The following is a 12660-nucleotide window of genomic DNA, read 5'->3' as shown; positions in this document are numbered from 1 at the left end:
GGGTTCGATTCCGGTCAAGGGCATGTGCCTTGGTTGCGGGTGCAGGACGCACACCCCTAGGACATCCTGGGGTGTGCAGGAGAAGGCTGGTTGATGTTTCTCTCTCGTCGATGTTTCTAGCTCTCTGTCCCTCTCCCTTCCTCTCTGTAAAAAATCAATAAAATATATTTTAAAAAACGCAACAAACAAACCGAAAACCCTCGAGAGCGTATCTTTCCCACGAAGGCCCTGCTGGCACACGGCGAGACGGGCTTTCAAGAGGTTTGGAGTGAGTCCGGCCGCCTGCCCGGGCGCTCCTGGCATCCGACCCCAAAACTCCTAGAGTTTTTCCCTTTCCAAAATGTGGAGCCTAGCCGAAACCGGTTTGGCTCAGTGGATAGAGCGTCGGCCTGCGGACTGAAGGGTCCCAGGTTCGATTCCGGTCAAGGGCATGTACCTGGTGCGGGCACATCCCCGGTGGGAGATGTGCAGGAGGCAGCTGATCGATGTTTCTAACTCTCTCTCTCCCTTCCTCTCTGTAAAAAAATCAATAAAATATATTAAAAAAAAAATGTGGAGCCTAAAATATATCCAAGTACAGAAGGGGGGGAAATACTCAGGTTTTCCTCAGAGAACGAGTTCCTCCCTTAGACACAGCATTGCTGGGGGCGTGGCTGGGCCCTTAGGGCCCAGGAGACATGTCCGTGTCCTTAGCCTCGAGCCCAACCGTCCACATTCAGAGCTGACAACGTGGATCGATTCGGTCAACATCCACCCAAAACAATGTCAGCCAGAGCTCACCTCCCAGGAACATGAGCTCATGCCCAGGGAACCCCCGCGTCCGTCCCTTTCCTGACACGTCGAATGAGCACGTTCTGCCCCCTCCACGTCAAGTGTTAAGGAACGGGACTCGCATCTGCCTTTATTTTTTTTTAAAAAAACAACCACCTTACAAAAGATGTTCTCTAAGGGCTTGGGGGGGAGGGGGGAGATCCACGGGTAGCTCTACGGGGACACACGTCTGTGACTGTACAGCTGACAGGGTCCGTCCTCTGTTTAAAAAATACCTCTGTCCCGCGGACCACCCCGACAGGCGCCCAGAGAGTCTGCCTGCGGCCCAAAACACCCTCACAGAGCGCCCCCCTCGGGCTCAGGCACCTTTATTGAGACAGTTTGGGGTTGGCTGGCCTCCTCTTCCTCCTCCTCTGCTGCCTGCGGAGCGAGGGCGTGGGCGCTGCGGGCCCCGGCCGGGCGGCTGGTTGTCACTTGCTGGCGGGGCCGCCGTCCAGGCTCTCGAGCACGCGGTTGAGGCGGACGTTGAGCATCCGCACCTGGGCGTCCAGCTGCTCCAGCCTCTCCTCCAGGCCGGGGCCGCCGGGGGGGCCGCGCCAGCAGGCGCCCATGGGCCCCGTCATGAAGTAGACGGCCACCACGAAGCAGAGTGGCAGCGCGGCGCCCTCGGGCTCGCCCTCGTGCTTGTGCAGGATGTACACGCAGGCCATGGAGAACAGCGCCACGCGCACCATCCAGAAGAAGCGGCCGAACAGCAGGTGCAGGACGCTGAAGGTGAAGCCCAGGGTCAGCGACAGGAACCAGTAGGCCAGCATCAGGAGCCCGACCAGGACCAGGGCGCGGGCGGGGCTGCTGGCCACCGAGGCGGGGCTCAGGTACTGCGACATGTTGGAGACTGCGGGGCAGAGCGAGAGGGGGACAGCGGCCGGTTACCGGGTGTCAGGGGCGGGCGTTTCGGGGACGGGCTGGGCGGGGGCAGCTCGGAGCACCTGCCGGGCCTGGGCCACAGCCCGGGGCACGAAGCTGCCTCGGGAACCTCCTCTGGGGGGAGACGGCCTGCCCCTCCCTGGGTTTAACACGCCTGTCACAGCAGGGCGGGGCCGGCACACTGGCCCGCAGGGTCCTCCCTCGTCTGTTTTTTTGTTGTTCATCCTCACGTGAGGATGTTTTTCCATTGATTTTAGAGAGAGTGGGAGAGAGAGGGAGAGACAGAGCGAAACATGGATGTGAGAGGGAAGCACATCGATGGGTTGCCTCCTGCATGTGCCCCGACCAGGGCCTGAGCCGGGGAGGAGCCTGCAACCGAGGTGCGTACCCTTGACCGGAATCGAACCCAGGACCCTTGGGTCCGCAGGCTGGCGCTCTATCCACTGAGCCACACCGGCCAGGGCCCTTCTCGTCTCTCGCAGCAGCAAATGCCCGGCTGCAGGTTGGACACACGGCTGCCTAGGACGAAGGCATTTCCCAGGCTCCCCCTTAGAGCTACACGACCAAAGGGTGTGTGTGTGTATGTGTGTGTGTGTGTGTGTGTGTGTGTTTTTCTCCTAAAAGCAGAGCAATGTGCCCTTTACCTCTGGCTCTTCTGCCTGCTGGGAATTGGATGCGATAGTAGGACTGGGAGCAGCTGTCTTGGGCCATGAAGGGAGAAAAGTCACCGACTGGGGAGCAAAAAGACGGAAGGGGCCTGGGTCCCGAGGACCTGGCGCTGCCTCCCCACCTACCTGCGACCTTTCCCACAAGAGAAATAAGCTTCCGACTCGTTTCGGCTGCTGCATTGTGGGGGCTCCTGACTCGCAGCCAAACCTACTCGTGACTGGCACCCCCACACGGAGGCCCCTCGCACGCGTGGAGGAAACGCGGCAGCTCATCTCCTGCGTGCCCGACTCGGGGGCATTTTCAAACAGAAAAGCGAAGAGCGGTGAGGGAAACGCGTCTGCCGACACCAGCTCACGATCGCTCACGCTCGGCCGTACCCTGCTCCCTCGCTCCAGCCACGTACTGGTTTTTACCGAACCACCTGAAACATGCACGCGTCATACTTCAGCATGCTCCTCCCGCCTCTCCTCTTACTGAGACAGGCATGGCATCAACACTACAAACTGAAGGTGCAGCCCTGACCGGTGTGGCTCAGTGGATAGCGCATCAGCCTACAGACTCAAAGGTCCCAGGTTCGATTCCAGTCAAGGGCATGTACTTTGGTTGCAGGCACATCCCCAGTAGAGGGTGTGTAGGAGGCAGCTGATCGATGTTTCTCTCTTATCGATGTTTCTAACTCTCTATCCCTCTCCCTTCCTCTCTGTAAAAAATCAATAAAATATATTTTTTAAAAACACAAAAAACTGAAGGTGCACGTCATCATGACCTACATATACAGTGACATGAGCACCACGGTAAGTTTCGTGCACGTCCATCATCTCAGATGGATACAAAAAAGGAAATAAATTTTGTGTTGTAGGTCTCTCTCTCTTTTTAATATACTAGAGGCCCGGTGCACGAAAATTCATGCACTGGGGGGAGGTGGGGTCCCTCAGCCCGGCCTGAGCCCTCTCGCAGTCTGGGACCGCTCAGGGGATGTCCGACTGACGGCTTAGGCCCGCTCCCTATGGTTAGTCAGACATCCGTGGCCCTGCTGCTGCAGGGGGTGGGAGAGGCTCCCGCCACCGCCGCTGCGCTGTCCAGCCATGAGCCGGCTCTAGCTGAGCAGCACACCCCCTGTGGAAGGCCACTGACCACCAGGGGGCAGCTCCTGTGTTGAGTGTCTGCCCCCTGGTGGTCAGTGCACATCATAGACACCAGCCGTTCCCGTTAGGGTCAATTTGCATATTACCCTTTTATGATATAGGATTTTTTTACGATTTCAGAGAGGACTGGAGAGGGAGAAAGAGATAGAAACATCAATGATGAGAGAGAATCAGGGATCAGCTGCCTCCTGCACACGCCCTCATAGGGAACAAGCCCGCAACCCGGGCCTGTGCCCCGATCAGGAATCCAACCGTGGCCTCCTGGTTTGTAAGTCGTCGCTCAACCACGGAGCCACGCTGGCCAGCCTAGCGCTCTCTTAACTACTCCCCCAAGTCTCCGCCAGCAGTGCTCGCGACAGCCATCATGTCAAACATGACGTCCCTCACACGTGTTTATCTAGAGCTGGAATGGGCACATTTTGACCACCTCCATCCAACTCCCCTTCTCCCCACCTGCCTCCGGCCACCACCGATCTGATCTCCTTTCCCACGGGCCTGGGTTGCTGTTAGAGGCCATGTATAAGGGCGACCACAGCGTATTTGTCTTTCCCCGTCGGGCTCATCTCAGCATCATCCCCTCAGGGTCCATCCATTTTGTCAACAACGGCAGAACTGCCTTCGCTTCTGTGGCCGGATAACACTCGGTTGCATGAGTGCCGCACCTGCTCATCCGTTCACCAAACACCTAGGCTGTTTCCCTGTCTCGGCTACGGAAGAGAATGCTGCTATGGACGTGGGGGAGCAGGTGTCTCTTATACGAAGTGTTTTCATTTCCATGAGCTATATTCCCAGAAGTGGGATCGCTGGGTCCGATGGCAGCTCTATTTTTATATTTTTTGAAATATGTTTTTTTATTATTATTTTTTTTTCTTTTTTTTAGAGACAGATGAAGGGAGAGAGAGAAGGGAAAGAGATAGAAACATCAGTGATGAGAGAGAATCATGGATCGGCTGCCTCTTGCACGCCCCACACAGAGGATCGAGCCCGCAACCCAGGCATGTGCCCTGACCGAGAATCTAACCGTGACCTCCTGGTTCATAGGTCGACCCTCAACCACTGAGCCAGGCTGGTCGGGCTCCAACACTTATTAGCACTGGGCCCCTTAGTGCTGGGGCAGAGTTGGGGGCGGGTGTACGGCCTGGAGGAGATGGGCAAGACCCCCCCTCACGGAAGCTGAGATTCCAGAGGGGTAACCCCCCCCACACACACACACAGGAGGTTACAGCAGACAAATGCCTTAAAGAGAAAGAAGGGGTAGTGTGAGAACAGACGACGTCCCTTTACATGGGTAATCAGGATGGACTCCCTGGAGGAGGTGTCACACAGCAGAGACCCAAAGATGGAAAAGACCAAGCAGGCAAAGGGCTGGGCGATCGCTCCTGCAGGAGACACCTACGGGGACTCCCGGAAGGTGTGGAGGCCGAGACCAGAAGGGAGGCGGACGCTGAACCCCCCCCTCCCCCTCCCCCAGGAGCTCACAGCCCCAGGAGAACCGCGTCACATCCAAGTGCCCCCGGAAGTCTCGTGGGACTGAGCCCTTGACCTGTGGGATCTGAGGCTGCCTCCAGGCAGGTGGTGTCAGAACTGAGCTAAACATGTGGGGCACCGGTCAGCGTTGGGGGGAATCGAGGTCATCGCCTGGGGGTGCGGGACTGGAAAAAGGGGTCCCTCCTTTCTCCCGGGGCTGGACTGTTTGCACAAACCCGCTGGTTTACGCTGACACCCAGCTTTCCTTCGGGGAGACTGGGACTTGGGTGCCTGCCAGGCAGAGGGTGCCTAGGTGACCGGCCCCCACAAACACCCCGGGCTCTGGGTCTCCAAGGGGGTTTCCGGACAGACGCCACGCCGCACACGTGTCGTCCCGGCTCCGTGCCGGGGACCTGAGCGTGTCCCGTGTGCCTCCCCGGGGAGAGGCTCTGGGAGCTGGACGCCGGGGCCGGTCTCCTCGGGACTTCGTCTCACGCACCGTCCCCCTGGCTGACCTGGGTCACGTCCTTCCGCCCGGATCCGCCGCAGCCGTGGCCACGACGCCGAGCTGGTCCTGCGAGTCTTGGGCGGTCCCGGACCCCGACACAGAGGCGGCAGCCTGGCCCCGGCGTGTCCAGCTTCCCGGTTCCCAGGGCAGGACCGGGGGGCCGTGTGCAGTACAGCGTCACGTCACCGGTGACACCGCGAGCGCCCCGCTCTCTGGATTAAACCCCTTCTGACTGAGTGACCGGAGCAGTTCTTTTTGTTTTGTTTCAATCCTCACCCGAGGATGTTTTCCGTTGGTTTGTAGGGAGAGGGGGAGAGGGAATGGCAGAGAGAAGCATCGATGGAGGGCCCGGGCCAGGGAGGAGCCTGCAACCCAGGTCCGTGCCCTTGACCGGAAGGCCCTGGGCGGGAGCAGTTTGATGCGGACCCCAGAGAACCCACGCCTGCTCCGCGCAGCGGGCCCGGGGCAGACACGCGGGCACGGCCCCTCCCGGGCACCTTACCCTAAATGGCACCGGAACCTCAGCTCCGAGGGACCGTCTGCGGAAGCTGCTATCACAGCCGGTGCTCATCCCCATCCTCGCTGCCCCCCACCCCCCCAACCCCGCAAGGTGCGCCCCATCCGCCCACGGAGGGGACCAGTCACGCCGGGAGGCCCACGGGAATAGAAGAGGCAGAACAGCGCCTCGAGGGCACACCGCCCACCCCCCCACACCTACCGTCCAGGCCAAGGACATCCAAGAGCTCGATCCACACCTTCCACAGCGTTTCCAGAAACACGTCCACGCCGTGCACGAACTTCTCGGTCAGCCTGGTCAGCAGCTGCGGACACGAGAGAAGGTGGTTCCCACCCGGGCCGCGGCCGCCATCATCCCGGCCCAGCGAGCTCACCGTTTGCCGTCAGCGGGAAACAGAGCCAGGGGTCACCACGGCCACCAGCGGCCAGGGGACTGGCGAGCCGGGACCGGCTGTCGTGGGCCATGAACTGAGCGAAACGGAGTGCCACCTCCCTCCTGCACACCCCGCGGGGCCCACGGGAGGCGGGAGCCACCAGGGCTCCGCTGTCCCCGGCCTGATGTCCCTTTTTTGTGAGTTTCTTGTTGTTCTTCACCTGAGGACATTTTCCCACTGATTTTTAGAGAGAGTGGAAGGGAGGGAAGGGGAGAGAGAGAGAGAGAGGCATCAACATGAGAGAGACACACCCACGGGTTGCTCCTGCAGGCACACCAGCCAGGGCAGGGAAGGAATCTGCGACCCACGCCTGTGCCCCTGACAGGAATCGAACCCGGGGCCCTTTGGTGTGAGGGCTAGCCAGAGAGACAGAGGCATCAGCGGGAGGTGGATGGGCTGCCTCCGGCACACCCCACATTGGGGATCGAGCCTGGGAGCCCCGACAGGGAATGGAACCAGCGACCTCCCGGTTCATGGGCTGACGCTCAACCACTGAGCCACGCTGGCCAGGCTGCTTCGTGGTTTCTAACTCGGTTACGCACACCTGCCGGCTCACCAAGGCCCTACTGGCGGACACCTAGGCTGCCCCCAGTCTGTGCTGTTCCGGGCAACGGGACCCTTTGGCTCAGGTGGGCGGGTGAACGCCTCCCCGGGAACTGGCTTAGCATTTCAAACGCTCGCCTGCCTGGCTGGGGTGGCTCAGCGGTTGAGCATCGACCTATGAACCAAGAGGTCACAGTTGGATTCCCGGTCAAGGTGCGTAGGAGAGGCAACCGATCGATGTTTCTCTCTCACATCGATGTTTCTCTCTCTCTCCCTTTTCCTTCCTTTTTCTCTAAAAGCAACAAAAACATATTTTTAAAAATGGGAAGGTAAAAAAAAAAGAGAGAACTGTTTAGCAAGAAAACACCACCAGCAAAGAGACTGCGTACAGAGGACACAGCAGGCAGAGCCACTGTACGTGGTCAGAAGCCAGCGGAGTGGTTATCACATGGGGTTGGGGGGGGGGGGAGGACAATTCATGTGCTTACCCTGCAGGAAAGGGCACCGATTATAATCCAATTACAAATGTAAAAATGCACAGAGCAGCCCCTTTGGGCAGCAATTCTATTTCTAACAACTTACAGATGAAAATGTCTAAGTGCACACACACACTCCCCCCCCAAAAAAACCCAGAAAAACCCCCCAACAAACCTATGAAGGCCTTTCCTGTAGCCTTGCTTAAGTGGCAGAGACAGGAAGCTGATAACGCACCCACCGTTGGGGGGGCGGGGGTGAAACGATGGGGCAGCCTTAGAATCATTTGCTCCAGGTACTGAGACGGTCCGATCTCCAAGTTTTAATGGAAAAGGAAGGTGCAGAACAGCGCGCACAGTGCAAAACAAACCAAAAACCGGCCAGGGGCGGGACCTCCTTAAAAATAAAAACAGCCCCGGCCAGGGTGGCTCCCTGGATAGAGCGTCGGCCTGCGGACCCACGGGCCAGGGTTCGATTCCGGTCAAGGGCATGTACCTCGGCTGCAGGCTCCTCCCCAGCCTGGGCCCTGGCCGGGGCTGTGCAGGAGGCAACCAGTCAATGTGTTTCTCTCACATCCATGTTTCTTTCAGACCCTCCCTAAAAATCAATGGGAAAATATCCTCGGGTGAGGATGAGAAAACAAAAGAAAAGAAAAGGAAGGTGGGGAACAGCAAGACAAACAGAACATCGCTGAGGGTGGAGCTATCTACCTACAGACTCTTTAAACATAAAAACATGGCCCCGATTGGTTTGGCTCAGTGGATAGAGCGTCAGCCTGCGGACTGAAAGGTCCCGGGTTCGATTCCGGCCAAGGGCATGTACCTGGGTTGCAGGCACATCCCCAGTAAGGGGTGTGCAGGAGGCAGCCAATCGATGTTTCTCTCTCATCGATGTTTCTGACTTTCTATCCCTCTCCCTTCCTCTCTGTAAAAAAATTAATAAATAAATAAATAAAAACATGAATAAACTGAAAAAAACACCACCAGCTCTCGGCTTCGCTGTGCCCACCACATTCACATGTTCCTGCCACACAGGTGCAGCTGGATCCCCCCCCCCCTCCCCGCGCTCCCCAAGATCCAGACCTCTCCGTGCAGCCGCCTGGGAACCTTGCTGCCAACCTTGTCCCAGAACTTCCCTTCCTTGCCAAGCCACCTGCCCAGACCCAACGCATGCCCCCTCCTCCAGGCAGGACCCCACTTTATCTCCTGGGCACAGATGAGACCCAGAGAGGTCAAGCGACAGGCCCAAGGTCGCGGAGCTGGTGAGCAGCAGAGCTGGGGGTCCACGCCATGTCTGTGGGTCAGCGCGGCCCCGGCACCCAACCAGCAGGTCACGGGTTTACTTGAGACGCGTCCCCGATTAGAAAACCACCCGCAAACTTCGCCAACCGCCCACGCAGCTCTGGCTCGAATTAGGAAGCCCAGGCGCCCGGACGCTGCAGCTGCAGCCAAATGCAAGCCCGTGTCCCTCTCCTGGAGGTTAACACACCGTCTCCCGCCAGCCCGAGCCTGGGGCGTCCGCGCTCCGCTCGGCAGGAAATCAAAATAAGTCGAGTCAGCCACATTCTAGAAGCGTCCCAGATTGGAGAAACCGGGAAGGGTCACGGGGCAGGAGGCCTGGGTTCAAGTCCCGGTCCTGCCACTCGGCCTCGCCTAAAGCCAGTCACTTCACCACCCTGACCTCAGTTTCCCCATCTGGCCATCTGTAAAATGGACACAGTAACAGTACCTACCTCCTAGGATTGTCCTAAGCCTGGGGATGGGGGTGGGGGTGGGGGGCTTTTTTCTGCCAAGGGCCATGTGGACATTTAGAACATCATTCTCAGGCCACACAAAAGCATCCTCTCAAACATTAACCTGGCCCAGCCGGTGTGGCTCAGTGGTTGAGCATCAACCCATGAACCAGGAGGTCATAGTTTGATTCCCAGTCAGGGCACAGGCCCAGGTGGCACCTCGATCCCCAGCGGGGGGCGTGCAGGAGGCAGCCAGCCGATCCGTGATTCTGTCATCACTGATGTTTCTCTCTCTCTCTCCCTCTCTCTCTCCCTCTCTCTCAGAAATCAATAAAAAGATAATGTGTAAAACATGAGCCTGCTGCATTTGGGTTTTAATGTCCCTCTCCCCCTCCCCTCCATCTCAGGCACTTTAGCCCGCAGGTGCTCCCAGCCCAGCTCAGCACCGCCTGGGGCGCCCTGGCGGGAGAACTACCAGTGCCCGATGCGAATGCAGCCATGACTCTGGCCGGGGAAAGTACCGGCCCCTCAGTCACCAACTCACAAGGACGCATTGGCCCCACTGAACAGGGTAAAGGGACTGAGCCAAAGGCCCCCCGGTCTGGAAGTGGGGGAGCCCCAACGTGAACCCAAACTTCTCGGAGTTCCCAAAGCCCAGAACTGGCTGTGCGAGGCTGTGCTCAGGTAACCACATCACCACGCGCCAGGGTCCCCTCCACTTCCTCCTTCTGGGGAGTCGCTGCTGAACTTCTGCCCCAATGGCGGCCCGAACCACCCAGCTCCGGGGCCCAGCAGGGAGCGGGGAGCCACCCTGGCCGCCTCCTGCGCGCTCGACACCCTCCCAGGGGGTGCAGGCCCCCGGACCCCTCCGAAGTGATGAACCAAACGCCCCCAGCGAGAGGCCCGCCGCACAGCGGGCGCGCAGGAGGGTTACAGTTGCCGCAGCAGCGGGACAGCCCGCATCGCTCCCTTTCTTTTCTTGTAAAGTAAAAGTTTTGTGGGGTTTTATTTTAAATAAAAGCATAAATATCTTCAAATCAGACAGAGAGCCCCAGAGGAAGTGGGCGCGAGGCTAGAAGAAATCTGGGGTCGCTGGGGAGCGGACGCGGGCGGGCAGGGCGCCCCCTGGGCAGCCAGCGCGGTGCCTGGCTCATAGTAGGTGCTCATTCAAACGCGGAGAATGAATGAATGAGGCGCGGGCGGCGTCAGCGCAGCCTGGAGGCCCCAGCCGGCCGCGGCGCCCTGGGGGGCAAGGTCCAAGGAGAAGTGGGGCGCAGAGTAGAGGGAGCCCCGAGGCCCTGCGCTCACACACGCGCGCCGCCAGCCCTGACACTGGCCGGGCAGGTTGGGCGCAGGCTAAGCACCCCCATCCCGGGCGCCCCCGTCCCCGGTGCCCGTCTCCCCACGCCCCGGAGGCCGCGCACGGCCCAGGCGCCAGGTGCGCGCGGCCGGGAAGGTGACTGCGGGCACCGGCCCAGCGCCCACCTTCTGAGCGGCGCGCACGTTGTCCTCGCCGACCAGGCTGGTGACGCTCTGCCAGAAGGTGTTGACGGTGCGGCGGTGGCTGTTCTTCTCGGCGCCGCCGCGGCCCCGCGCCCCCTGCGCGCCCGGAGCCAGCAGCGCGAGCAGCAGCGGCAGCAGGAGCAGCAGCCCGGCCCGGGCCCGGGGCCAGCCCGAGGCGCGCGCGCCCATCCCGGGGCCGGAGGGATGCGGGTCGGGAGGAGGGGGGAGGCCCGCACCGAGGGACGCGGCGACTCCGGCGGGGACCGCGTAGGCGCGCAGGGGGACCGCGCGCTGGGGAACCGCGCGCCGCCTGTGCCCGCCGCCGCCGCCGCCGCTGCGCCACCGGCCCCGCCCCGCGCGCAAAGGCGCCACCGCCCTGCCCACGTCTGGCCCCGCCCCGGACGCGGGTCCCCCTCCCCCCTCCCCCCCACCCCCTGACCTGGCGGGAGCCTGCAGGACAGGTTTGAGGTCGCTGTGTCTCCCCTCCCCCCACCCCCGGGAAGGCCTCCCTGACCTGGTAGGGTTTCAACCTTTTTTTTTTTTTTAATATATTTTTATTGATTTCAGAGAGGAAGGGAGAGGGAAAGAGAGAGAGAAACATCAATGATGAGAGCATCACGGATCGGCTGCCTCCTGCCCGCCCCCTACTGGGGATCAAGCCCGCAGTGCAACCCGGGCCTGTGCCCTGACAGGGAATGGAACCCGGGACCCTTCAGTCTGCAGGTCGGCGCTCTATCCACTGAGCCAAACCCGTTAGGGCTATTTTTATTTTAAAAAATAATTTTGAACTTTTCTGTAAAAAGCAACCCATGCCTGGAAAACTTAAAACAGCCTCAACAAGGATAAATGACTGCGAGGGGTTGGAAGACAAGAAATGCACTATTACATCCTCCACCGAGGGCCGCCGGCCTGCGCCCAGGGCCAGGGCGCCGCTGTTGCCTTCATTCTGAACGATTTAAGGAAAGGGAAGGCGTCGGGCACCCCTCTGGCCCGACCTGAGCGAACTGCATCTCAGAGAAAGTTCTGTTTAGAAAAGTCCAGCCAGGACAGGAGGAAGGAGCCGGAGGATGAGACAAGCACCGTGCAGCCCTCGAACGCAAGGATCCAGGCCTCTGTCGCCCAGAGATGACCACCCAGAGGTTGGCGGGGGAACCGGAAAAGGAAGGGCCCCAAGTCCCCTGGACCTGGACCCCCAAACTTAGTAGCAGGAAGGACCAGCGCCACCTACGCTGGCTTCTTGCCCAAACGCGTGGACACCCTGGAAAAAGAAACCATAATTGTTGCCAAACCAGAGTAAAAAATTGCATCTTCTTCCCCAGCTTACATTTTTCTGGATCCCTGGCGAGGTTTTCATATATTTATTGGCCGTATACTTGACCTTTTTTAAAAGTACACGTTTTAGTTGAAGTTGAGCATACCAACAGGGAAACACGCGGATCATACGGCGTCTCCCCGTGGGTCTACGCGGCGCACGGGCGACCAGCGCCCACTGGAGAAGTGGGACATCGCAGCTTCCCGGGAGGCCTCCTCCGGCCCTTGCCATTCGCTGGGACCCCCTCCACAATGTAGGGGTGCATTTGGCCTGTTTTTAACCTTGATGTGAATGGGACCCCAGCATAGAGGCTCGCTCCTGATTTGCCTCCTTCGTTCAGCATTACGTTTATGAGATTCATCCCTTCCTGCTTTACAGAATGTTCTTTAACTCTCCCAAGATAACCTCAGGTCAGGGGCACGTGCCAAGGCTGCAGACTCAATCCCCAGTAGGGGGCGTGCAGGAGGCAGCCAATCAATGGGCCTCTCTCATCATTGATGTTTCTATCTCTCGTCTCCCTCCCTTCTTCTCTGAAATCAATAAAAATATATTTAAAAATATTTTTTAAATAACTTTATCTTTTCTAAATGTCTAAAATAACTCCTGATGTCTTCACCTTTTTTTTTTTGTAATGATATAATTTAAATGTTTGCCTTAGT

At 59.1% G+C, this 12660-nt stretch overlaps 1 protein-coding gene across 1 annotated transcript; it reads right to left on the bottom strand.

Annotated features, from left to right (window-relative positions):
* Window positions 1–868: 868 nt before the first annotated feature.
* BRI3BP (BRI3 binding protein) lies at window positions 869–11018 on the bottom strand. Its single transcript, XM_081114240.1, has 3 exons — window positions 10672–11018; window positions 6206–6308; window positions 869–1666 (listed from the first exon to the last, which is right to left on the bottom strand). Exons 1-3 carry the CDS (start codon window positions 10876–10878, stop codon window positions 1242–1244), a joined length of 735 nt encoding a protein of 244 aa, XP_080970366.1. The 5' UTR covers window positions 10879–11018; the 3' UTR covers window positions 869–1241.
* Window positions 11019–12660: the final 1642 nt, after the last annotated feature.

The sequence above is a fragment of the Myotis nattereri genome (assembly GCF_964212035.1).
Source record: "Myotis nattereri genome assembly, chromosome: 19".
Taxonomy (NCBI): domain Eukaryota; kingdom Metazoa; phylum Chordata; class Mammalia; order Chiroptera; family Vespertilionidae; genus Myotis; species Myotis nattereri.
Note: the sequence above shows the minus strand (reverse complement) of the source record. Positions and strands in the feature narration are given on the sequence as shown.

Bases quoted from the DNA above. Each gene is read 5' to 3' on its own strand.
- BRI3BP (XM_081114240.1), bottom strand. From the start codon at position 10,878: ATGGGCGCGCGCGCCTCGGGCTGGCCCCGGGCCCGGGCCGGGCTGCTG. The intron at 6,309-10,671 runs GTGGGCGCTGGG...TCGTGTCCGCAG, and splicing joins ACGTGCGCGCCGCTCAGAAG to CTGCTGACCAGGCTGACCGA. The intron at 1,667-6,205 runs GTAGGTGTGGGG...TCTGCCCCGCAG, and splicing joins GGATGTCCTTGGCCTGGACG to TCTCCAACATGTCGCAGTAC.